This window comes from Spea bombifrons, chromosome 12 (genome assembly GCF_027358695.1).
Source record: "Spea bombifrons isolate aSpeBom1 chromosome 12, aSpeBom1.2.pri, whole genome shotgun sequence".
In the NCBI taxonomy this organism is placed as follows: Eukaryota; Metazoa; Chordata; class Amphibia; order Anura; family Pelobatidae; genus Spea; species Spea bombifrons.
In genome coordinates, this window is record NC_071098.1 from 4,477,973 (window position 1) to 4,505,047 (window position 27,075).

General features: G+C 44.9%; 2 protein-coding genes across 3 annotated transcripts; one reads left to right on the forward strand and one right to left on the reverse strand.

Moving 5' to 3' along the window:
- On the reverse strand, positions 1 to 8,303 carry RIMKLA (ribosomal modification protein rimK like family member A). Its single transcript, XM_053452322.1, has 5 exons — positions 7,617 to 8,303; positions 2,980 to 3,210; positions 1,469 to 1,555; positions 930 to 1,133; positions 1 to 563 (listed from the first exon to the last, which is right to left on the reverse strand). Exons 1-5 carry the CDS (start codon positions 7,777 to 7,779, stop codon positions 154 to 156), a joined length of 1,095 nt encoding a protein of 364 aa, XP_053308297.1. The 5' UTR covers positions 7,780 to 8,303; the 3' UTR covers positions 1 to 153.
- Positions 8,304 to 9,724: 1,421 nt separating this feature from the next.
- Positions 9,725 to 25,974, forward strand: FOXJ3 (forkhead box J3). 2 transcript variants are annotated; one of them, XM_053452318.1, is made up of 14 exons: positions 9,725 to 9,818; positions 13,078 to 13,196; positions 16,055 to 16,121; positions 16,868 to 17,316; positions 19,548 to 19,622; positions 20,389 to 20,472; positions 21,139 to 21,240; positions 21,857 to 21,985; positions 22,499 to 22,658; positions 22,997 to 23,398; positions 23,858 to 23,983; positions 24,395 to 24,586; positions 24,984 to 25,076; positions 25,183 to 25,974. In XM_053452318.1, the coding sequence occupies exons 4-14, from the start codon at positions 16,999 to 17,001 to the stop codon at positions 25,296 to 25,298; spliced, it is 1,797 nt and encodes a 598-aa protein (XP_053308293.1). In that variant the 5' UTR covers positions 9,725 to 9,818; positions 13,078 to 13,196; positions 16,055 to 16,121; positions 16,868 to 16,998; the 3' UTR covers positions 25,299 to 25,974. The 2 variants fall into 2 exon arrangements, with proteins under 2 accessions (XP_053308293.1, XP_053308294.1); XM_053452319.1 differs by having other exon boundaries at positions 23,894 to 23,983.
- The last annotated feature ends 1,101 nt before the right edge of the window (positions 25,975 to 27,075 follow it).

Below are 27,075 nucleotides of genomic sequence, written 5' to 3' on the forward strand. Positions count from 1 at the left end.
TAACCATCGCTGTGCAGGTAAGCGTTTGTAATACATGTCAGATAGAAGGAAGCAGCATTAGTCCTTTTAGAGAGGCTAAAACATTTGTCCATCAGCCCCCGTGTCGCCGCGGAGGTCCCTGTAGGTTACATACACCATGCGTGAGGAGGTAGATTACTTGTCCGTGTTGTGAGTGCAATCAGACGGGGCCGGGGGACGCGGCTTTGGCACGTTCGGACAATCCTTGATGTCCTCTATACGGCTGCAGCTTGCGGACGGCTCCTGTCCTGGAGTCTCCTGGGTTTCCTCGGCCCCGGGGGCTGCAGATAGCGGAGGCGTCTCCTGCCGTATCTTCCCGGGGAGGAGGGATAGCGCGTAATCCGCTATAACGCTTCCCAGATCTAATTTCCACGCCTGGTCAAACTCGGCAAAGCTGACGTTCGCATCAGCATCGCAAACCACGAAAGATCCATTATCCTGCAGGAGAAGATCGATGGCGCACACGTCCGCGCCGAGGATAGAAGAGACTCGCGAGGCTAACAGCTTCCCCTGCTCGCTGAGGGCACAGCTGACAGCCGTACCTCCTGTAAATAATATATATATTATACAATAAATGAAGCATAGACTCTGCCGGCAGATCGGCCCCATCCGGCCCCCCTCTAGTCGCCCGTTTCTCCCGCTGTAAAGACTCAAACCTTAATCAGTCGTTGGTCTCGTCTTAGATTCAGGAGCCGTATGTCTATCCCATGCATGTTTAAATACCCTCACTGTATTACCCTCTACCACTTCTACTGGGAGGCTGTTCCACTTATCTACCACCCTCATTTTTATCCTGCAAACCTTTCCCCGTTTTACTGGCCGGCCTTTAAATGTCCGTTTTCCTCCATTTTTCACAATACTCCCGGTGAGTTCTAGAATATAATAAATAAATTGCTGTTTCTCAGACTTACCTAAACAGCAGCTGCTTTGCATTCGGTCATCCGTGGAGCAGCACAGTATGGAGCCAATCAGTCTCCCCCCGACAATCACCGCGCGGACCCCCTTCCCGTGCGAGTCCTTCACATACTTCTGGAACAGGTATGGCGCGTCGTGCCGCATTAGGTGGGATAGATCCAGTAAGTGGTGCTTATCCCTGGCAAGAAATACGGCTCTTCCTACAAGCAGAACAACAAATCGGGGGGAAACGTGTCACGGAACACATGATTTTTTAATGTTTATGGATTTACACATTTTTCACTTCAAATACAGAGGGTCTCCATGTCCAAGCATCCGCTCAGAGGGTGGTAGCTAAGTGGAACAGCCACCCCACAGAAGTGGTAGAGGCTAATACAGTGAGGGAATTTAAACATGTACGGGACGGGTATATCGTTTTGGCATCGAGACCAACTGAGGGCTTACTCCGCGTGAGGCTTTATTAACCATTTAAGTGATGGCTCGTTGGGTTATGACAGTGAGCCGCCATGTTTCCGCGTGACGTTATTGGAAATACCTTGATATCCTCGTGTGTTTTTCACAACCACAGGATACCCGAGCGGTTCGGCTGCTTGTATCATTTTGGAGAAGTCGTCGTGGCCGCCTACCGAGAGAAAACAAACTTCAGAATTTGACAAATTTGCTGATTCCAAATCAATTACCGCAAAAAAAAATGGGTTTATTGGCGCGGATACAAATGCACTGAGATGGACTAAAGCCAGAAACAAAGCTGCTAAGTATCCGGATCGTTTTATAAGAAGCCCCAAAACCCGCCATAAATCATATGGTAGAGAAAACGTTCTCAGCAAGTTCTAGAACAGCCTCGATTGGGCTGGGGGGGGGCAGATCCCGGGGTCCCCATTATGTTTAAAGGGTCTCTGAAGTTCTCCTTCTACACCGGTGTCTCCTAACGTGTGTTACTCCTATCATCAAACTGTATCAAATTCAATGTAATTGTTACTTTTCCTGCCCCCTTATTGCGCAATGGTTTTTAGGGCGCGCTGTGAATAGCCAATGAGCTGTGAGGTTGTATTTTAATTTTTGGGGGACAAATAGCAAACCAAACATATCACTGGAAGGAGCGGACTGCGTTCAGCTTAGAACGTCAACAAATTCTTGATGTCCCTCAAGCTTTTGGAGACACCAACTTCAAGTAAATCATTTTAGGATAAATGAGCTCAGCTTCTAAGTACATTTCACCAAAGAGGACAGGTGGCTACATGCCACGGTGGCTTCCACACCAAATATATGTGTCTATGCGATGAAGTTGAGTTGTGTCTCAGAGGTCAGACCACGTGAGCAAAGTTCCTACAGATCGCTAAAAAAAACTGTATAAAGCTGTATAAAGTTGGACCAGAAGACATTTTTCTTTTTGAATCCCATTTGGAGTAAAATTATTTCAACAACATTCTTTGTTACCATTTTTGGGTGAGGTGAAGCAAAAGGAATGTCATTTATTAACCTAAATTATGTAACAATTATAGAATCCTCCAGGAATAGGTAAAGTGTCTCTTCCTGGACACCGGTGACCAGGATGTGGAAGTCATTGTTGCTCATGGGGCATCTGGTCAAATGTCCTTCACAAAGAATGTTGTTGCCTAACCCTGGAGTCCACTTTAGACCTGAGCAGATGTCATCATAACAAGTTCAGAGAAGACTCTCAAATAAAAGGGATCACTCTGTGCAAGGCAGGCATTGGGGTGACCTGATCTCAGAAGACCGATAACGTTCTGATAACTCAGTTCTTGTGCTCTTCTGAATCATTTGGCATCTTCGAAAGTCTATGTCTAGTCTACCTGAAAGATGGACCTTCGTCTTGTACGTTGGATTTATTATTTTTATTTGAGGCAACAATTATATTTGGTAGAGCTCTTATTTGGAATGGTGGTCAACATCAACAAGCTGTTGGCCAAGAAGAACCTCTGAACCTGGGATTCCTGCTCCAGAACACATGATATTAAAACTTATTTTGAAGGTTGCGGATACCAAAGACTAGGAACTCCCGACCATGTATTTTCTTGGACTTACCGTAGGAGAAAGTGTCAGGTAAGGGTATCCCGTGGCCCGCGAGCTCTTGAAATGTCCAGAACTTATTCACACAGTTTAAAATGGCTTTCGGATGATTCACTAGACGGCAACCTAGCTTTTCAAGGTGTCTCAAAACCGTTATAGCGCTATCAGACTGCACCGTTGGGGTTGGCAACCGAACCAGTATCACCTGAGGGTAAGCAGTCACAATCTTCTGGTTAATTTGCAAGCCTGGAAACAAGATTTTATGAGAGATGGGATCCAACAAAAAACCAAAAACATGATCTATAGCATCATATATGTGCGTTGCTATACGTTAAAGGTGCAGTTCCACTTACTCGGCTAATTCTAACATCATTCAAACTAAAAATATTTTGCCTCTTTCCTTATTTCCACCTACTATATAACTCAATAAATGTCTTGTCTAAGTGGAACAGCTACTTAATCTGTCATACGTTGTATCTGTCACATACATTTTGTTTTTAAAATCATCCATTGTTCCAAAAAGTCCACACAGAGATTGCTCATAAAACATAAATATATATAAAGCATTTTTACTGAGGGATGGTAGATACATGGAACAGCTTCCCAGCAGAAGTGGTAGAGGGTAATACAGTGAGGGGATTAAACATACATGGGATAGGCATACGGCTCCTGCATCTAAGACGAGACCAACGTTAAAGTTTGAGTTTTTACAGGAGGAGAAACTGGCATATGTATGAAAATAAATATTTAGACATTTTCTTTACATTTTCTTTACGCTTTAGCAGGAAATCCTCTGCCACTTTATTTTCTATTCTCAGTTTAGACCGCAGCAGTATCTCTGACTCATCCTGCCCTAAAAATAACATTTTGTGCAAAAAAAAAAAAACCTAAATAAAGAAATAAATAAAAACCACTGAATACTTCAACCTAAAGTTAACCAGAAAAATCCCTTAGCCGCTCGAGCGATTTTCTACGGTTTGTGAATCTCACACGTTACGGGATAACCTTATATTGCAGAATTACGAGACGTGCGCTTGGAAGATAAAAAGGTTGAGTTAATCTGATTTAAAGGGCCTGTTCAACCGGCGGAGGTGGTATTCTGATGTCTCCTTATTGCCTGATCACTTGGTCATCGTCATCATCAGTTCCTCCTTAGCCGGTCCCCAATGAACCTTGGGGGGGAATTATTAACATAAAACGAGCAGGTCACCTGATTTTAGGACTTTAATATCCCCCAAGTACCCCAATGTCCGGTGCGCAATAAGGTCCTACAATCTCTAACTGAGCTTCAGCAAAACCCTCGACGTGTTGTCCACGAAAGAAGCCAGATTTGCCTGAACCTGCTGAAAATCATAGTAAGTCCGCGGGTCAAAGGTGATCCATACAGAAGCCGGGACCATCGGCATAAAATTCATAAGTATTAAAAAAAAGGTATTTTTGTTGTTTAAAATAATTTACTTTCTTTGTCTTCGCTACGATCAGGAAGTCTCTGCCGACGCAGCAGGGAAGAAACTACCTGCCGCCCCATTAGCAGCTTAGAATCTCATCAATCCATCACGGGAAGTGTCCGGTCTCTCAGAAAGTGCCGAGTGTGCGGTTTTATTGTCAGGCGCTGGCTCGCCAAGATCATTTCAAGGAAATTCCTGAGTCTCTTACTCTCGATTTCCAATCCATGTCATGAAAAAGGTGTATTTTAAAGCAAAGCACATGAACGGGGCGACATTCGGTAAAATGACCCCATTCTATTCCAACTGAGGTTGGGAATCCATACCCTCCAACGTCTACCCTCCCGCAATATGAATCCCACTCTCCCGAATCCCGCTGCCCCCCCAAAGCCTGATGTAGAGGTCAGTGGGACAGCGGCATGGAGTGGCTAAATTGTGACTGGACCATGCAAAGCGGGACAGTTGGGAGGCATGCGGATCACAGCTTTGTAAAATATGATTAAATTAATGGGGAGCTGCAGGCTGTCCAATCCAACTTCCAAGCAAGTGAGCCTTTCCTTGATTATTATTGATTAGCTCATCGGAGTGATTATTCATTGGGGCCCTTCGGACATTCTACAAGGGCACGAGCTTTCTAGAAGGTCAAGCAACTAGAATAGAATTAGAAGAATAGAAACTTGGATTTTGCCGTCAGATCGGCCCCATTCGGCCCCCCCATCTAGTTTCCCCGTTCTTCCTGCTGTAAAGACTCTCTGCAACTTGTGCTGGAAGGCTGTTCCACTGATCTACCCCCTTCTCAGTAAATCAGACGGTTCATGTCATAAAAGCGACACACAGAGCCCTTTGAAAAAGCACTTTTTTGTTTCTATAGGAACAAAATATCAGTGCCTGCTTTGTGTCACATGACAATTAGGAATTCCCTGAAAAAATACGAAGGACGCAACATTCTACATCCTTAAAGGATTATTTCAGGGAATGTCACGGACCCTCGGAATTAGGATTCTAATGCTGCACAACGATCTAGAAGAAAGTCGCCCAAAATATTCTATGGAAAATGTATATTGGAGACTGAAAACCAGCCTGGGTTATCCTTTCCAGATCCCGGGGTATAAAATTACCCGTCCTACCCCTGTTAATTAGTGCATTGACTGCGATGAAGCCAGATTTTCCTATGAGTAATCTCTGACTAATTAACAGATCTGATTATTCTAATCTCTTTTGGGATTTTTTTTTAAAGTTTTCTTGGTTTTGAACGCTATGTACGTTAATTATCCCACCCCACGCAAGGAGGCGTCAAATTGCATTACATGGGATACATGAAAAAAAGAAAAACCTAAATAATGGGGGCATAAGTTGTATTGGTTGGCATTGGTTGGCACTGCTTCCCCCAGCTGTGATACCTACCTAAACCTAATTCTTTATACTCATATGTATTTATTTATGAAATGTATCAAAGGTCTGTATTTATGGATACATTTATAAAATAACTAGGAGGACATACAGGGCTATAATTGATACAAATAACGTTAATCGCTGGCAGGAAGTTCCGCGGGATACGGGTAGGAAGTCTAGCGGGATACGGGCAGGAAGTTCCGCGGGATATGGGTAGGAAGTCTAGTGGGGTACGGGCAGGAAGTCTAGCGGGATACGGGCAGGAAGTCCCGCGGGATGCTGGCAGGAAGTCCTGCTGTCTCCCATTTCCTGGAAGCGGTGCTTCTCAAGGTATCTCCAGGCAAAACCCGGAGAGTTCCCAGGTATATACATCACTTGATGCGCTAAAAGGTCTGAGAAGTAAAAGCTCATTGTATTATATTTATTTTCTTTCTCCACTCATCAGAATACCTCACGACTTCTACCCCCGGTGAATTACGCAGCATACGCAACGGGATTGCGGTCCTGAATCCCGCTGTCCCGGGAAAAAGAGGGGCAAGTAGAGCTCAGTGGGATAGCAGCAAAGAGTTGCAAAGTTGGGACTGCCTTGCTTAAAGCGAGCCAGTTGGGAGGCATGCATTAATAATAAGTGGATACTGTTTCATGCTGTTATACCTGCCCGAGCTGTAGGTAAAGCGGTAGGATTTTACGCGGGGCTCCTTTATTTCAAGCTGTTTCCCGGTGTGGAGAGCCCACGTTGTCTCGTGCCCACTCTGGGCTGATGCCTCCCGAGTGTCACCCTCTGGGCAGATGGCACAGAAACGCTCTGATGTAATTCAACTGCAACGCCGAGTCACTTAACACCCAATATCTCCTCTAATGCGAATAAAGATCGTAAAGATGGTTGTGGAGTCGTTAAGGTGACAAATGATGTCGTGCGACACAAAAAATTCAATACAACCAAGAATACCATAAATTATAATGTTTGGGCTCCTTAACTACATTCCCCATCATCCATATACTGGGTGGGTTAAGGCTGAAGGGGATCATAGTCTACAATAGTTTCATACCGAACACTGCAGATAGCTCATTCTCAATATTAATATTTCACGAGAAATATTTTCTTTATATTATTTTATTAAAAAATAAAAACACAGAATCCGCCGGCAGATCGGCCCCATCCGGCCCCCGTCTAGTCTGCCCGTTTCTCGTGCTGTAAAGACTCAAACCTTAATCAGTCGTTGGTGTCGTCTTAAATTGAGGAGCCGTACGCCTATCACATGCATGTTTAAATCCTCTCACTGTATAAGTCTCTACCACTTCTGCTGGGAGGCTGTTCCATTTAGCTACCACCCTCTCAGTAAAGTAAAACTTCCTTCCATTCCATCTAAGCCTAAAAATAGTCAACTTTTCGTGCCTTTTTTCCCGAATTGCCATAGACTCCTCAAATCATCGCTCGCCTTGCCAACCAATGGAGAATTATACAGAAAGGAGACATTTTCCGATGAGCCCAGTGCCTGTTTATGTCTGGGAACCGGCTCCTTAGAGAAGCAGCTGCTGCAGAACATCTTGGAAAACGGACCTTAATTAAAAAAGTAGGACCGAGACATTTGTTTCCAAGGGTTTCTGCCGAAGATGACATCATTTTAACAAACTAACCTGGTTTTCCTGTGTTTTCACAAAATATGAATTCTAAAAATTCTATAAAAATATTTTGTCCTCTGAAACATATATTTTTGGCTAAAAACCCCCAGACCCCCCCCCCCCGCTTCTCCTTAATAATTCTGATGCTGTTTTTTTTAAGTTTCAGTTCTACAGAAATTCCAGATATCTTACCCAAGTGTCCGTCGGTGACAGTGAGGGCTATGTGCTCCATTAAAACCAAAGCGAACCCCACTTCTTGTTCCCGGCATCTCAGCTTCAGCGCTTCCGAGATCCGCGTCTGTGGATAATCCTCCAGGATCTGCCTGTCTGTGAGAAGCCACAGCTGGGAGCCCATGGTGAACGCGGAGCAAAAAAAAAGAAAGAAAGGGCAAAAGAAAAAAAATACCCAAATGCAATAGGAGGGGCGCAAGAACGGAGCCAAGGTCAGTCCCTTTAAAGCCCTTTAAAGGCCTGAGTGCAGCACCGAGACGTCTGTACAGGAACACATGATGAGCTGCATTGGACCAGCACCCAGAGATGGGGCATCAGAGGCAGATTCTAATACCCTCCCCAGCTCACAGCCCCCAGCTCCATGCGCAGCCAGGGTACATCGCCTTGATGCAATCAACACTGAAGGAACCTTGACAAATCCACTTTAAATGTAAGAAAGGTTTACTAACGCCATGCTCATTAGCAATGCTGATAATTGGCTCATTTTTCCTTCTTCTGCATGTTTTTCATTCTTGCTATTTCTGCATCACCTGCTGCCCCACATCCTGCGGCTGCGGACCTTGCGCTTGCCCCTGTTACCTGCAGCTTACCTAAGGAAAGCCAGAGCTGCATCCAAAGAAAGGTTATTATTATAGCAATCATTACTGGATTCCCCCCGGCCAATCGGCAGCTCGGATGCCAAGGACCTATCCTTTTGCAGGGATGGCAGTCTTGAGACTGCAGATTGACCAATCGCGGAGCTCGGATGCGAGTGATGCTTACAAAGGATGCTCTCTGGGTACCAGCGCTGCCTGCATCCCCTTCATCGTATCCTTATCATCAGGGTGCTTCGTCGGTTATTGTACAACATGTTCTGTATGGGTCCGGCAGCACAGAGGTTAAAGGGAATTATGTATGAATAAGGGATAAGACGGAGATATTTTTCTCCAATTCGATAAATCCTCTGCTTTTAGAATAGAATTTGGACCAAAAAAGTGGAATCTTAAGATACAGTTTAACCCCTTAGACTGCATTTACCTTTACCGTGGTTGAGGGACGCGCTTAACCCCTTAAGAGCCAGAGTGGCAAGGAGCATGTTCCCCATGGTTTTACACCGCATCCAGAAGTCATTTGTTTTAATGCTCGTCAATAAGACTCCAATTTCTGCTGAATCTTGAGGGTTTGTTTTTTTTTAGGATGCTTTTTCCAATCAATAAGACTGTGAGAACGCTGCATAGAAGAGTCGATAACGCAGCAAAAAATAACCCTCTTCCTGCTGAGCGCGGTGTTCACGGTGAATGCGCAGGATTTATATCATTTTAATAGGACGCCTAAAAGGATTTGCACAACACTCTGTGTTCCAGAATGGAGCGATTTGTTGTAAATGAAATTTGATAGCTGGAGATTTGAGTTTTAATCACAGAGCGCTTACTTAAATAGGTTTAGTAAGTGTACCGAGCTCTACCTCTGTCCCGAGGGATAGAACCGGGACTGTCCCATGCAATGCGGGACAGTTGACAGTTATGCGATAGTAATATGACCACATGACTGCTCAGGGGGTGGCAGTGATTGGGAGTCACAGCTCCCCACCATTGTCAATCCCTGGGGGGGGCAGGAGATGCCTGGCCGGGGTGTTCATCTTTTTTGTCCCTTGTATAGAGCACCTGGGCCTCTGTATAAGGCACTCCGGGTCCCATATACACACATATACATCCCTATGTACACACACACACACACACACACACACACACATATATATATAGATAGATAGATAGATAGATAGATAGATAGATAGATAGATATAATAATAACAATAATATGTCTATTGGGGAATTCCTTGGTTAAATACGAAAGCTTGAAATTCCTTGCTCCTTCAAACCCCAAGCTTTGTTCTGCATGTATTTATTATTGGTGTCCTATAGTTTATCTAAAGCCACCTATTCTCAAATAACATTGGCGTATTGCAATTCCGCACTGACATTAGGCTTGTCCCCTTTCACTACCCGTAGCGCATACAGAACACGATTGTTCCCAGACTCTCCACGACACTGTCATTAAAGTTTTCATGCTTTGAATCTAGTTTCCCCCCGTTCGCGGGGATGTCGGGAGTTGTAGTTCCTCGGCACGTCTGCATTCGTTCCTCTCCTGGCCGACACGTCGGGACCGCACGGAGCAGCAGATCAGGTTAGACACTCCTAACTCGTTCTGTAGAAGCTGAGGCGGCAGTCGAGCTGGAGCACCGGAACTCCGAGTGCGGAGATGAGGGCTCCAGGCCGTCTGTCCTGGGGTTAGAGGAAGGGGCTGGTCCGGGCCGGGTGTGAGCTGAAGCCTGGCAGCAGTAGCAGCTGAGGGGACGGCAAGGATCGGGAGTTATAGCTCCTTAATGGGGCTTCGGTCTGGCACTGGGACCCCCATTAAACGCCCCTAGGTGGCAGGAGGCGCCGTGCTGGGGTGTCCGTCTCCTATGTCGCTTGTATAGAGCACCCGGGCCTCTGTATAAGGCCCTCTAGGTGCCATATACACATATACAGCTCTGTGTACACGTATAGCCTGCCACAGGGATAAGGCCATATATGTATTAATATACAGGGCTTAGTGTGGGATTGTGTGTGTGTGTATATATAGATATAGAATTGGTAGATTCTAGCACAGCTCCCCTGATGCCCCTCTTTCCTCCCCTGATGCCCCTCTTTTCTAGGTCGGAATGTTTGCTGGGTATGAGGGTATCGCAGGGTTCTACAGCCCTAAAAGCCCCGATAATGTGTATAGAAACAGCAGGAAATATGTTTATATATTAACTTATCTAAGTAAAAATGCATTATTCTTATAAATGCCTTCTAAACAAACACCAATGGGGCGCAGTGTTACTTAAAAGGTCTTGGTTAAGCCCCACCCCATAAAACAAAAGTGCCCCCTTTGGAGGGAAGTCACTGTCGGTGGCAAATAGGTGACTAACAGCAGCGTACTTTGGTGTAACGGAAGAACACAATTACTCATCTGTTACAGATACCCCGCTTTATTCATAAGAGATACAGATCTCAGAATCTGCTGGCAGATCGGCCCCCATTCGCCCCCCGTCTACTCGCCCGTTTCTCCTGCTGTAAAGACTCAAACCTTAATCAGTCGTTGGTCTCGTCTTGGATTCCGGAGCCGTATGTCTATCCCGTGCGTGTTTAAATCCCCTCGCTGTTTGTAATATACTAAAGTTACTGTCATAAAGTGGCTCTGCGATTAAATAGAGAAGTAACAAATCTGCGGCTGCAGCGTTAGTCGCCGGCAAACATCAGCCAGACCCGAGGTGCTCGGCCGATTGATGCTGGGGAGATGATCGTTCCGTCTGCCACCAGTATAACGATCCCGGTTTGGCGCTTTGGGAAGTAAACCTGTTTTCCTTGCCGGTGCCGTAAACATTAATTATCGTTAACGCGGTTTGTGCCAGCAGATTTGTAGTGAGGAATTGAATCCGTCTTCTGATTGTAGGCATGTGACGGCATCCCAAATTGGTTCTGTATTATCTTTTATTTATACCGCAGCCCTTCTTACAGTCCATGCGATCAAAGGGTCCAACAAAACTAGAAGTGACCCGGTACATCGGGTACAGCGGACCCGGCTCACAGGCTTACAATCTACAAAGACACGTAACGTGCGGAGAAAGAGAGCGAGTGTTATAGATGTATGAGACGCAGCCATCAAAATGATTATTTTTGGGGCAAATAAAACATCTTCCAATTACGTTTTTATGTACTTTGTGTCGTAACGTGTCAGATACTCTTTTATAGCTTCGTACGATACAAATGAGTTTAAGTTGGCATCTGGTTGGCAGCCCGAGGCGGATCGGACTGGCACCGTGCGTCTCGTTGCTTTCCAGTATATATTTTTTTCTTGCACGTGCCGATCTGTACCAGAACCGAGCGGGGATTTTATTTTACGGATACGTTGTATCCGTAACTCTTAAAAGAGCGAGATGTTAATTCCCCGTCACGGAATATTTAAACCTGTTGTCTGGTTACTATGATGATCGCTACTACTTTCCAGAAGTGCTGGCGTTTTTTATTTATTTTTTATTTCCTGGTATTTTTGTGTTTGCCGTCTCGTATTTTGTCTCGGTTGCTGATTTAAATGCCATGGGTTATACGAAGCGTTCCCGTGGACCAAAGTACTTTTTTTTTGGATAAAATTACAATTTTATATCCAAAAATACACTTGTTATATTGAAAGCGGTTAGCTGGATCGTCTAAAAGTTAAGTTAAAGGGACAGTCGAATGTGCCAGACACCCCGGTATAGACGAAGGAATATTAAAGGAACCAACCATACACCCATCATACGCTTTTAAGTACTTGCGTTAAGATGGCCAATGCCGTGATATACACATAAACTGGGTTTGTAACGCGCATGTGCAGAAGTATACACTACTGTTCAAAAGTTTGGGGTCACTAAGCTGCTTTCATGATAAACAAGGACATTTCTGACTGTAGCATAATTGCATGATTTCTAACCATCAATTAGCCTTTTAAACTTGGATTAGCGAACACCAAGTGCCATTGGAACACAAGAGTGATGGGAGTGATAAAGGGCCGTTGGAACACAGGAGTGATGGGAGTGATAAAGGGCTGTTGGAACACAGGAGTGATGGGAGTGATAAAGGGCCATTGGAACACAGGAGTGATGGGAGTGATAAAGGGCCATTGGAACACAGGAGTGATGGGAGTGATAAAGGGCCATTGGCACACAGGAGTGATGGGAGTGATAAAGGGCCTCTGTACGCCTATGGGGAGATTCCGTTTTCCGTTAAAAATCGTGTGACTGTCTAATATGCCAAATATATTTCATATGGGAGAATGGATTTTGTGTTATATCATAAACTATTGAAACAACGTATCAGTTGTGCTTCAAATATTTCTTAACTTACAATAAAGAGTCAGTAACGAGATGCTAGGAAATGAATAAAATTCTGTATGGTGGCTGTACTGGAACAGGAGGGTGCCTGTGAGGTTCACGTTACTTAAAGGCAGCCTGCCCGTGCCATTTTTATTCCGAACTGGTCAGTGCCCCAAACAGCTGGCCTCTCGAGTGCCCCTTCCAAACCACCTACCTGCGGGGGGGGGGGCTCTTTCTCTTCCTCCATGCTGTGTGCAGACTGATCCAGCATGCAGGAAATGAATGTGATGTCACTTCCTGCCCGCTGGATGAGTCAGAGTGTGAGAGATCATCCAATCATATGCTCTCTCTCCGTGCCGCTGGCTGTGGGTAAGGGACAGGCAAGTGGTTGCAAGGGTTCCCCCGGCCCCTACGATCTTGATTAACGCCCCGGGGTCAGGTATTTTTGGGGGGGTTTCTGAGAGTGGGAAGGTTTATTAAAAGCGCAGAGAATATGATAATTACTCCCCCCCCAACGTTACCTTTTTGCTATCAGTTTTTTTTTTTTTTTTTTTTTTTTTATAGGTGATCCGTTTCATTTTTTTGTGCCGGGTGCTAGAAAAGAAACAGAAGCTGATAACTTCAACAAAGATGGGCTACAGAAAGTAATCTGTATTACATCCAAATCAGCAAAGCGTTGAAAGGTAGGCTGGTGTGCGCCAGGTAGCGATGGCTGCCGCTCATGAATCTTCGCTGGGGCTGTTACATATTAATCATTAATTATTAATACATTCATTTCTATAATCTGGATCTATTCAGCAAATTGCACACGTTTTCCTTCCCTGTCTCTTCCTTTTTCTTTCCTTTTTTGGTTTTCCCTTTCCTTTTTCTTCCTAATTGGTTTTTAATTTCCTGTTTTCAATCAGCATGTATCGCGAGGTATCTAGGCAACCTTAATAGTTTTTTTTTAAACTCATTTTATAAAAAGTAAGACATTCAATCCAGAATGTGAAGGGTTACCCTTTTCTGATCCTGTTATAAAACTGATGAATCAGTTAAGAAAAACCATCCTGACTTTGCTCGAGAGCTCTGTGAACGGCCGTGTTTAGTGGAAGAATTCCTAGGAAAATAAAAAGGATGATGAAAACAAGTGAATTTTTTTTTTTTAAAAGGCCAGTATTTGATGAATTAAAGGGACACGGCAGCCATCATATGCACTTTAATACATGTGATAGCTGATAGATCCCTTTTTGTGTGTGTGTGTGTGGGGGGTCTGCAGAAACCCCTGCATATATTTACCCCATCCCCCGAAACCAGGTGTTTTCCATGCTGATGCGTTCGGCCGAAGACATCTTCCGCCACGTGATATTCTTGATGCTGGACCCCCCATTGATCTCGGCGGGAGCCATTCCCTGCCACGGATTGGCTGCTTCGGTGGCGTCTGCGCGTCCGACTCTTGAGGGGTTAAGCCAAGAAGTAACGATCGGTGGGAAGACATGAACCTGGCACGGAATTGGCACTGAGGGATCTGGCTCGTGTTGGTGTTCTCCAGCCTTTGCCTTAAGTGACCTCTGCAGTTTGCGTTGAGGATCGGAAAGCGATGCCTCTTTCTTTGTTTGCGTATTTCCTCGATCTAATGTTACATTTCACAGTCGAGTGACACCTGGCCAGACTGAGGAACACTTCCATGAGTGCGCGCCGAGTGTGCGAAACACGGGAACCGTCTCAGCCTGTTGTGATTTGCAAAGAGTGGCTCGGAATTAAGGAACCCCCCAACCGGGAGGGTTATTACAGGTCGTAGCCGGCTTGTGCTGTCATCTAAGGCTTTAGAAATAGCAGGAACGCTCGATTTAGTGTTAAAAGTTACTTCTGTGGAATGGTAGGAAGTTTTACTTTACTGAGAGGGTGGTAGATGCGTGGAACAGCCTCCCATCAGAAGTGGTAGGGGCTAAAACAGTGAGGGAGTTTAATAGGCACAAGAATTTAAGATGAGAAAAACCTGTTGAGTACGTCTGAGAGACAAAGCTTACCCTTGGTGGGGCAAATACATACGGTGGGGCAAATACATACGGTGGGATGCCTCCCTGCATTTGCAAACGGATAAAGTTAAAATTTAAAGGGACCACGCGGTTGTTATGCGCATTAACGTCGTGTATACGATGGCTGGGGGTCTCCCTTTTAGGTTAGAAAGCGGTCCCGGGGACACGTCCGGCTCCCATAGGCTTGTCTTCTGCAATCATAAGAACACAATCACTGCGCTTGTTCTATTTACAAGCCATTCGTCACATGCCGACTTCTCATCACAAGCTGGTTATCCAGAGCCGGCAGACGGCCGGTGACGCAGGGGTAGAATTTATCCCGGGATAATGGTCTGCTGCTACCCAGATCCCCCGAGCTCCGGCGAGCCCACCGAACCGGGAATTCTCCATACGGATCTCGGCAGTGCTGCGGGGAGAGACCCTCGCGTTATCCTTCCCGCTCCGCTGTGTTCCGCGTAGACCTGCTCCGACTTGCCTTCGCACAAACCAGACTAAAAAAAAGAATTCGGTGTGTATAGTCTGAATTCCCGCTCCTAATCTGCGCTGTGAGCGTCGGCGCTCGCGTAGGATCCGCGTTTCATTCACGTTTCCGTTTCCTGCCCTGTGCTGCGTAACGTCACGCAGTCAGTTGTTTATCCAAAACCTAACATTTTTTAGTTATATATTTATAACTTTTATATAATTCTGCAGAATGCTAAGTAAACATTACTGTACTCAAATTACACAATATACAATTTTACCTGTAAAAAAAATAAATAAACCCCAAACAATTAAATAAAAAAATTAATTAAAAAAACCCACTTATAAATCCTGTAATAGTCATTCGCTTGGCGGAGGTTACGGTTTAAATTCCTGTTGATGTTTCCAGCCGTAGTTGTAAATTTAAATGTTTCTGGTTATCCCTGCTGCAAATTCTTACACCAATACACAACATATTAATCATGTTTTTTTAAGTATTCATAAGGAAAAAAAATAAATAAATATGTATATATATATATTTTTTTTACATAATATTGTTGAAAAACATCATAAATCTTATTTTTTGCAGATCTGGATTTTTGTCAGTCATGTGATTTTAGTTTTTTGGGGTGATTTTTCCCGGCTCAAACACCACACTGAGGTGATGCTTTATGGCGATGCTAAAGAAGTCCGTTCCTCCATAGACTTCCATTAGTTAGTGTCCAGCTAAGTGATTACGACCGAGCCATTCTATGTTGTGCTTGTCTAGTAGATCGAGGCACAGATAACAGAGTGAGAACAAATGGCTAATATGCAGCTGCTTGAAAACATTATATTTTGGGGCAAAAAACACAACAGTTGACTTTATTGGCTATTTATTTATATATTTATATATGTTTTTGTTTCGACCCCCAAAAGAGCTCTAGAAAAGGACGTTCTCGGGTCGCCTTCCAGCTGCTCTGCCTCTGAAGGGTTAACCCGATCACGTCGGGAAGTGATACTTTCTACTGCTCTAGCGAGGAATTTCGCTTTATTTAATGTCCCCCCTCTTCTTCTCTTTATAGGGGACTTCCTTCCTGTCCAGATGGGTTTACGTGGATCGAGCTACACGTTTGTGACATCGCACACGAGGTGAGGGATTTAAAAAAAAAAAAATCTGTTTTTAAATGTAACGGAAAGAAGTTTGGTTAAAAAATTGTAATATATATTAAAGCAGAAAACTTCCTTAAATGTGTGAAAGCGGGTAGAAGTTTCTGTCCTGATCACGTGGGATGGAAAGCGACGCTCTCCCCGTTTGTTTTTCACGCGCACGGCCCTCTCGCCAACAAAAGTAAAGACTGCATCCTCTAGATCAGGGGTGTCCAACCTGCGGCCCTCCAGCTGCTGCAGGACTACATCTCCCATAATGCTGTTTTAGATACGGGGCTGGCTGAGGAGTACGGGAGCCCTCTTTATCTAACGTATCGTCTCGTCTTAGTCTTGTGGCCGCTTGCCCTTTGGGATCTGCTTTTAGCATCATGGAATCCATTGCCTCACTAAATCGGCTGCAACCTACGGTCAGACGATTCGATGTAATGTACGGAAGTGGAACAGCCTCCCAGCAGAAGTGGTAGAGGGTAATACAGCGAGGATAGGAAGACAGCTCCTGAATCTTAAGACTGATTGAGGTTTGAGTCTTTACAGCGGGTAAAACGGGCAGACTAGACGGGGGCCAAATGGGGCCGATCTGCCGGCAATCTTTTTGTGTTTATTTTTTAATAATATAATATTTCTGCTCTTGTGATAGGACTGACACGGTCATGTGACCCTATTTTAACAGAGGGTAACCCATGATTTAAATTCGTATATTACATTATTTTGTGTATATTTCGTTTCAGGTTGGAGGTCGATCACCCTTTGATTTGGAGATCCTAAAATTCACCAGAAAACCACCCGGATTTTTTTATTATTTTTTTATTTTTTGTTAACCTGGAAGGACAGCCCCGAGGGATAAATCACGCCGCGCGAGATGACTTCGGAACTGGAGAGCAGTTTGACTTCTATGGACTGGCTGCCGCAGCTGACGGTGAGAGCGGCCATCCAGAACTCGGACAATGCCCAACACGGTCACGGAACCGGCGCCGGCAAGAAGGTCCTCGACCCGAACACCACGCTGGACCAGGAGGACGTCCAGCAGCACAAGGATGGGAAGCCCCCCTATAGCTACGCCAGCCTCATTACGTTTGCAATCAACAGCTCACCAAAAAAGAAAATGACTCTTAGCGAGATTTACCAATGGATCTGTGATAACTTCCCGTACTACAAAGAGGCCGGAAGCGGCTGGAAGGTAAGGATTTTCGTTTTAAAGCATTTAAGGGGCAAAAATAAGTTGCCGGGGGGCTGAGCGTGTAGGGGGAAGTTGTGTTGGCGAGTAGACCCTGCGGACCGTGGACCCCGGGTCCGAATTCCCGGGTCAGCTTTTCTCGCGTCTGGGTGACGGGGTCTGTCTGGTCACGTGGGTCGCCGGAGGTCTCCTTCCTGGTAATCATGTCTTTGCCGGTAGTGATCCGTTCTCCGTGGCCTGGCAGCACTGGCCCCCCTGGCCCTCCCATGGAGTTCATGAGAGGAGGGGTGGCCAGAGGGTGAGCGGCGCCCGGCGTCCTGCGATTGAGAAGTTTTAAGCTATACGAGCCAGCAGTTGATTATAGACGACTTCTCCTTATCCACACGGTCCACAGACGGGGCAGATCACGTCCTTGTGAATATCGGTCTTTACGAAGTCTCGTCCGGGCTTCTGGTTTCGCTTTTCGGTCCAGACGTCTGCATCCAAAAACCGGTCTAAACACCGAGCTTAAACCACCCAGAAGAAAAGCAAACGTTATGGTGACAGATGGCAACAAAAAAAGCCCCCCGCGAAGGGCAACGGCGGCTCGTGGGCAGTTTCTACTTTTGGAGACGTGACTTTTAATAACCAAAGACTTCCGACAGCTGCTCCCCTGAAATTACACGTATGCGTATCCCGTGAAAATATCAGCGTGTTCAATACATGATATGCTGGGCAACAGCTGGAAGCTCCAGTCTTAGATTCTCCTGTAAATACCGCTGGAAAGATTTAAAGATGTTGTTTTTGGTCTGCACATGTGACGAAGTATACCCTACCGTTCAAAAGTTTGGGGTCACTGAGCTGTTTTCATGGAAAATCAGTAATTTTCTGGCTGTAACATAATTGCAAAAGGGGTTCTAACTATTAATTAGCCTTTTAAACTTGGATCAGCGAACACAACGTGCCATTGGAACACAGGAGTGATGGGAGTGATACAGGGCCGTTGGAACACAGGCGTGATGGGAGTGATACAGGAGCGATGGGAGTGATAAAGGGCCATTGGAACACAGGAGTGATGCGAGTGATAAAGGGCCATTGGAACACAGGAGTGATGGGAGTGATAAAGGACCTCTGTACGCCTATGAAGAGATTCTATAAAAAATCAGCCGTTTCCAGCTACAATAGTCATTTCCAACATTAACCCCGTCTGTGCTGGATTTCTGATCCATTTCATGTTATTTTAATGGACATTTCTAAGTGACCTCAAACTTTTGAATGGTAGCGTATTAAATATATATCTGTGCAGGCAACGTTATTCTGTATACTTGAGATAATGTTACAGAACTCTCCAAGCTAAAAGAGCGTAACACTGGTTACGTTCTGTGTGATACAGTGCAGTGTTATAGACGTGACAATCGAGGGTTAAATAAAATGATCGGTGAATCGTCCCTTGGCCGGCGGTAACTTACGGAACAGAAGTCTATATTCGGCGTTTATTGACGGTGTTTCCCTGGGAATCTTTTAACGAGGATTATAAATCCCGAAGAGGATCCTGCATATAATCAGCAGGACGAACAACTGTGCCAGGACCTGCCGCTCGGCACCCTTAATGAGGCCGTTATTTAACGTTCTCCACACAAAGGCGTTCTAGATAAATTCTGCTAGGGAACCAGACTTGTCCTGTGACCTCACACGGTCAACCAGTTTTTGGCATTCCCTTAAAGTTGACTCCAGTTAAGGGGTTAAAGTCACCAAAGTCAATTGCTTGTAGCGTCTAATGTTCTAACGTTCTCATGGCATGTTCTAGATCACTCAACTTTTCTTACTCTCTGATAAATGCTGTTTTTATGTTTATATCTGGCTCTATTTTGTGGGTCATCTCTACTGCGCCCGGTTTTGTTGAAGTGGACAGGTAGAATATTACTATTCTATGGAAAAAACGTTGCTCATTCTTTAATTGAGGAAATTAGTATAGATCGAGAACATATCTCTGCAGCCGGCACTGGATTTATACTTCTGGCTCTGCCGGGCGCCGAAAAAAAAAAATAAGTTAAGGAAAGAAATGCGTTGGAGGGGTTTATTTAATAATCCGCGATGACGTCTAAAATATTTAATATTACTTTTCCACCTTGGATTTTTTTATTATTTTGATATAAAATTATAATTTTAAAATACCAAATTCATGCAGTTTTTTTAATGGGTTTCGTGATGCTGACGGACGGTCAATAATCATTGTTTCATTTTGCTTTTGACAGAATTCTATACGACATAACCTGTCCCTGAATAAGTGCTTTCTGAAAGTGCCTCGATCCAAGGACGATCCCGGAAAGGTAACCCGTACCCCGTTTACACCAGGCGGGGGGGATTTAAACAAGCCCACCTCTATTCTTCATGCTCTGTCGGGTTCTGCATTCACAGTTGGCTTTCATACCAGACAAACTGATACATACCTGTCTTCAGGTTTCACTCTGGCGTTTAGAGAATGATTTGATTTTAGCAACATTCCCAAAAAAAAACTGATGGGGAGGGGAAAAACAAACAAAAAAAAAACATTTTTTAAAAAAATTGTATTTATCCTTTCATTATTAGCGGCCAAAATTACAATATTCAAGGGACAGCCCAACGCCCCATGCAGCCTCCCCAGCAAAGAATGCGTATTGCGTTACTTTTAAACACCCCCTCCAATCAAAACCCTTGCTGAGCCAGTGCTGCAGCTGATTGGTGGCTAGTATGTCACATGGGTGCAGTGTGATATAGACATGGTTCTGCAGCACTTGGAACATTTGTTTGGGAAAGCAGCCGGTTCTCTGTAAGTTACAAGCTGCTTTCTCGGGGTGACCAGCGCTGCCTGCTCAGAAACAGCGATTTGGTCGCCGACAGCCACCAGTGTAGATCTCTTCTCTGATTGGCCGAGACATACTCTGACACCAGCATATCGTGTCCGCAGATGTCGTACAGCTACAGAAATCAAGGCGTATCTCAATAGACTGTGATCCTTCTGTGTGTAAATTCTAAAGAACTGGTTCTATAACGTTAAATAACATTTGATTAGAATGTTCGATTATGGCTGATGATCGTTTATCGCTTCAATTTCAGGGGTCATATTGGGCAATAGACACAAATCCAAAGGAGGACGCGTTACCAGCTCGGCCAAAGAAGAGGCCGCGATCTGGAGAGCGGGTACGTTCTACTTCTCCCCCTCTTTCCACGCTACCGTTCAGAAGTTTGGGGTCCCTTACAAATGTCCTTGTTTTTGAAAGAAAAGCAAATTTTGTCTATTAAAATAACATGAAATAGGTCAGAAATCCAGCGCAGACGGGGTTAATGTTGTAAATGACTATCGTAGCTGATTTTTAATGGGATCTCTTCATAGGCGTACAGAGGCCCTTTATCACTCCCATCACTCCTGTGTTCCAATGGCCCTTTATCACTCCCATCACTCCTGTGTTCCAATGGCCCTTTATCACTCCCATCACTCCTGTGTTCCAATGGCCCTTTATCACTCCCATCACTCCTGTGTTCCAGTGGCCCTTTATCACTCCCATCACTCCTGTGTTCCAATGGCCCTTTATCACTCCCATCACTCCTGTGTTCCAATGGCCCTTTATCACTCCCATCACTCCTGTGTTCCAATGGCCCTTCACTCCAACTGATCCAAGTTTAAGTTTAAAAGGCTAATTGATGGTTAGAAACCCTTCTGCGATTATATGTTACAGCCAGAAATGTCCTTGTTTTCTATAAAAACAGCTCAGTGACCCCAAACCTTTTTGTTGTGTGTGTGTATATATATATTTGCTTTTATTATCACACTATTTTGCTTGACTTGTATTATTAATTATAATTTAGGTCTCACCGCCATACAGCGTAGATTCTGACTCGATGGGAATGGATTGTATCATCTCTGGAAGTGCCTCTCCGAAACTGGCTATCAACACTGTGACTAACAAGGTAACGCCACGAGCTTTCTGGAACCCAAACGTTGTCTGATGGCCGCGGCCGCCCCTGTAGCTCACCTGCTTTTGTTAAGCTGTACCCGCGTAGCCTGGCGCAGAATTCTAGAAGCTATTGCCTATTCTTGGGCTTTTTAAGAAAATAAAGTTTAATTGATGAGACATTTGCTTATCTGTATGTGGCCGTATGTAAAATAATTTGATACGGATCATAGGAGTTGCCGTTCATCAACAACTGGACTGTTCTACAGGGCTGACCAGACAGCTATCTCTGTTACACGGAGTCTGATTCTTTCCCCATTGCTGGTATAATGTAGCACTGCTCAGTAGACATGGTCCTTTGTTTTTCCGCCCCCTTGCTTTTGGTTTATTGATGCATCCTTTACATTCAGCAGAGATTTTCTAATTTTATGACATTTAACAAAAAAACACGAAACCAGATCACATTTTCCATTAAAAACAAAAATTAATGTATTAATCTGAACACCGAGCGTGATGGATTTAAATCCGTCTGCATGCGCATCCGGGCACCTCGCCGTGGGTGATTAACCCAGAAAGCGCATGGTAAACGGTCATTTTGTTTCCTAATCTTACGTTTCTTTACTCTCTTCCAGGTAACCTTAATCTCCCCGGAACAGGATGGCAACGACAGCCCTCGAAGTAGCCTTAACAACAGTCTTTCTGATCAGAGCGTGTCGTCTTTAAACTTGAACAGCGCCGGCAGCGTACATAGTTACACACCGGTAAGCGCCTCCCTGCTGGGCTCCTTCCATCTTTGTCTTGTGCATTCAGTTCCACTACTCAGTGGGCCGGTTAGAAGGGGGATCTTCCGTGTCTGCACAGCCGCCATTGTTTGTTTCCGCCTGTCCTTAAAAGCTGGAGAGCCGGCGTATTATCTCGGCGCTCCGCAGGTCGGTGGCATGGAGCGGGCAGCTGGCTGCCGTGGGTTAGGCTCAGGATAAAGATGGAGAGGGGGGAATCTAGAATATTATATCACTGACCATAGCCAGGGGTGAGTGGGCCTTGTGTCCGCTCCACCTGGTTTAAAGGGCACTGGGGTCTCTTGCTTGGAATACTCTAATGGATATTATTAAATGCCCCAGACATCACATGCTGCTAGCGTCAGAAGCTCGAGCCCGTTACCCACGTTGTTGAACCACAGCTTTATTTTAAGGAAGGTTGTAAACGCACATCTGGTTTATAACATGGAAAATGTTGCGCTGTTTGCGCCATTCCGTAATCTTCTTTTTCATCAGGTGACGAGCCATCCCGAGCCGTCCGCTCAAACTTTAACCCAGCAGTCCCAGTACAATAGTGAGGAGCAGGAGAAGCATTTCCCCGAATATAACTTTGAAGATCTGAGCGATTCGTTCAGGAGCCTCTACAGGCACGTGTTTGCACATTCGCTTAACCAAGGTGGGTCTCCCTGAACCGATATCTCATAGTGTGTGTATATATATCTATATATATATATAATATAATATAATCAGAATACTGTGCAGCCGAGGAAGCTGGGGCCACCTCATGGACAGCATCTGAGATTGATTTGTTTTTCTCATACCGCCGGGGAACGAACCTTTTATCCATTACATCATCATACTAATAAGATAATTTAATTGCACGCTACAGGTTTAGTGGATAAATGGGTCGTTCCCCGGCGGTATGAAAGCATTATTACATTCCTGTTGCGTCGTGTCCGCGCTGTCCCGTCGTGGTCTGCGAGGGCGTTTCATTGTGATCGTCTTCTCTTTCAGGATTAATGAACTTGCCTTCAGAGCCGGCTCAGCAGACACATTCTCCCTGCTCCTATCAGCACTCCCCGAGCAGCACAATGAGCTCTCAGCAGCACGGTAGCCAAAATAGCCTGACAAATAGCCATGCCAGTAGCCTTGGCACCAATGTAGGTGACTCTATGGTCCACCTGTCCCATCCCCAGCTCCACGCACAGCAGTCCCAACACATCCACCACAACGTAGTACACCATCAGCAGCAGTGCACCCAGCACCCGTCCCAGTGTCACCAGCAAAACCCCCACCAGTCGCACCATCCAGCGCAGCATCAGCATCTCCAACACCACCCCAACCACCAGCACCAGACCATGGGGCATCCGGCATCTCTAACGCAGCAGCAGCAGCAGCAAATCGCCTGCGGCAACGGTAAGCGACCACGGAGCCGGACTGCTTCCGTCTCTGTATTTCTTTCCAGATGAGTCAGGAAGATCTCTGTCTCTGGCGGCTTTTCCTACGTCTGTAGATCCCCTCGAGCGGAATCACCTCGCCTTTCCTTTACGATTCTGTAGTCATCAGCCGTTGTCTATTACCCGGCAGGCAGTGAACAAACGTACCGCCGACAGCAGGCGATGCCATTGTGTGACAGGTGCAAGCAGGCATCCTACAGCCAAATCTGGCTGAGGGTTATCAGATTTATATTTAACCTGTAGCCACAGAACTGCATGAAGTCCAGGACTGCGCTGTCTTAATTTGGCTAAAGCCAAGGCCTGACCGGGGTCTCTCGTTCACGTATTAAGTCTGTAGTGTTTGGGGTTTTTTTGCTCGTTGATTGCTGTTATCGACTTAAAAAAAAAAGTAATTTTATGTTTTCCTTGCAACGTTCAGGAGAGAACCTGACCGATATGTTACTGTCCTTGACAGAATGGTACCCCTCTCTTGAAGTTCTGAAGGAGAGCTGCCGGATCGCCAGCAGCACCAACTGGTCCGACGTGGACCTCTCGCAGTTCCAAGGTACGCGCCCCCCCCCCTGGACCCGTGTCGTTCTTATAAAATGCATCTGGCCGCCGTTGGTAACGAGATCCAACGTAAGCTCCGTAGCCCCGTGCCGCTGGGGCGGTCTGCCAGGAATTGGCAACGCGCTTCTGTAGAATTTTGGCAGATTCCAGCGGGACTTGGAAGACGCTCGACTTACGGATCCTCTGAGCAGCTGGATGTCTGGATAAGAGCGCGTGCTTTCTCTACCCATTTAATTTCTGTGAATTAAACTGAAGTATCTAGCGGTTCGTTGGCTAGCAAGGCCAATCAGGGCCACCGTGGGGATGACGAGGTGGTTCTGGCACTTTGAGGTCTGGAGAACCGATATCATTTGTCAGAAACGTTGTTTTTTTTACCCCTCCTCGTTGTTTTCTGCCTCCTCTCCAGGACTGATGGAAAGTATGAGGCAGGCAGACCTTAAGAACTGGTCGTTGGACCAAGTTCAGTTTGCAGACTTGTGCTCTTCGCTGAATAAGTTCTTCACGCAGACCGGCCTCATCGACTCGCAAAGCAACGCTCAGTCACCGGTGTGTCACGGAAACATGCACCCCGCGAAACCCGCGCAGCACCTCAGAACAGGCACGTGCTTAAAACCCCTTCTTATAACATATGCCTGCAACCGGGTAGGAATAATTCTTGGTCCACCATGCTGACACCTACCCCGACCAGCATCACTAAACCCACGGGGAGAGCAACTGCCGGGGTAGCAAGGAATCAATGAGGGCAAGGGGGGCATGGTGGTGGGGCTCGTTGAAATTAAGGGTTGCCGTTAATGGGGATGGGTAGAAGCTATGGGCAGACTGGCAAAACATGGAGGAGGGAAGATGTTGGAGGGCAACAGAGTAGTGCAGTGTGGGATTGAGGATAGAGAAGAACCAGAAGCCATGACTATGTTGTCCATGCTTGGGCATAACCTTAGAATTTATCCTGTTAAGCGTGTGCTCTGTGTGACCCGCCGTATTATTTTGTCGCGCAGGAAACGTTTACCTGGATTCGAGGCAAAATGTACCAACGTCCATGATGGGCCCCCCAAGCTACCCTCTAATAGCACCGCCAATGAGCACTACAGGTAGGCACAAGACACCCACCGTTCGTTCACCCCAAGCCTGGCCGATGCCCGCTAGCCTTTTACTAGCCATAAACTGCTCTAATAACAGCGTTTTATTGCTTAACAGGACACCACGGGGTCATGAACCAGCAACCACATATGATGCCGTCATCCAACTTCCACGTGCGCTCCCTTCCCGCAGATGACATCCAAGATGATTTTGATTGGGACTCTATTGTATAGCACTGTTCAAGCGGCTTTATTGTCTTGTTAACCATGTGTTGTTGGTTCGCGACCACGAATGTGATCAGAAGAGAAAAAGGTAAAGATGTCCGATGAGAAAAGCACTGCTCTCCAACGGTGACTTCGATGACAATCAAACGATACTTAGCAGGATAATTGATCAGAGCGCTTCGAGGCATACTGCCCGTCCGTTTCCCCGGTAAGCTGCCGTCGCTCTTTATCGTTCTGTGATTTAGACAGCTTGTTCAGCTTTGTTGACCACAAGTGTAAGCCTGGGATCTGGAAGAAAAAAAAAAAACAATCTTTCTTCAAGCAGGACTCTGAGATTGCATTTCAAACTTTCCGCCGCACCGCAGAGTGGAAAAACCCCTTCTCCGGGATCCTCCTTCCCGTCTGCGTCCCCATTTTATTTATGGTCTTGTAATGTTGTACTTTGTTTGAATTCTTTTGTGAAGGAACCTGTCCTTATTACGCTGCCGTTTAGCAGAGCAGTCCAAGCTAGGCTGGCCCGACGCGTCATATTCGTGCCATAAATGCCGACGTACGAGCCAAGGCTGGAGGTATCGTCGATATTCACGCTTTATAAGGTTTTCGTGTTGCGGTGGCTGTTTTTCTAGATTGTTATATTTTGTAACGGAAGAAAGAAAGAAAAAAAAAAAAGCCATATTCCCAAAAAGTTCTCTCCGCCACTGCCACGGGATCTGCCAATGGCTTTTCCCTCGGCCCGTAGGTGATGTTAATCGTTCTTAAAATGTATTATTGTGCTCTGACAGCACATGTCCCAATTTCTTGGATTTTCAGTAGGAATCGCAGAAAATTCTAGAATATACTTCTAATATTTGATTATTTTTTTTTTATATATATATATTTTTTTTTATATTTATCGTCCATTGCAAAGCCAACCTGCATGTTTATATCTTGGTATCCAGATTCAACTTAAAACCTGTCATTTTTGCTTTGTCCCCACGGCACTACCAGACAGTTTATAAAAAAAATCCACCTTTAAACCCCCCCGACCATAAATGCCCATTTATTTTTTTAACCTTTTGTGCAATATTGCCATTGCAGCATCATTTTATATGTTTACATTTTTTTTCTCTGGATTTTTGAATGGTTTATACAGAAGTCGTATACCCACCAAGAAAAAAAATACATTTTTTTTTTCTTTATATAACTTATTTTGTTAGGATTAAGGCAATTGGAGCTCAGGATTTTCTCCAGTGGATTTTAAAAGGGCAATAAACCCCCCCCCCCAAAAAAAAAGATTTTTTTTATTCATGGTACTTTAAATGCATCCGCCTGCACATGTATTATTTCTGTCATTTTTATTATTTTTGAAATTAATATTTTTAAATGCAGGGTATAGATACATTTAATAAACACGCAGCGCGCCAAACGCAACTTTACAAATATTTTTGTACAAGTATTAATTACAAACTGCCTCTTTTATCTGAATTTGGTTTGTTTCTAATAGTTTTAAGTTTTTAATTGCATGAATTTAATCTTGAAAAATGGCATTTAAAAGCTTAGAGTGTAAATTCTATGAAAAAATATTTAGTTAAGTTAGATAATAAGACTTTTATATTTTTTTCTGCAACATCCCTAGAAATTCATGTTTTAATGTACAAAAAAATAGGTGAATTGGCTAAATATATATATATATATATATATTTTTTTTTTTTTTTTTTGAAAAAGCGAATTAAAAAAATATTTAAAGCACAAGATGCCGGAGCAGATTTTACTTGGACAAGGACATGAAAAATACAGAAGAGGCTGC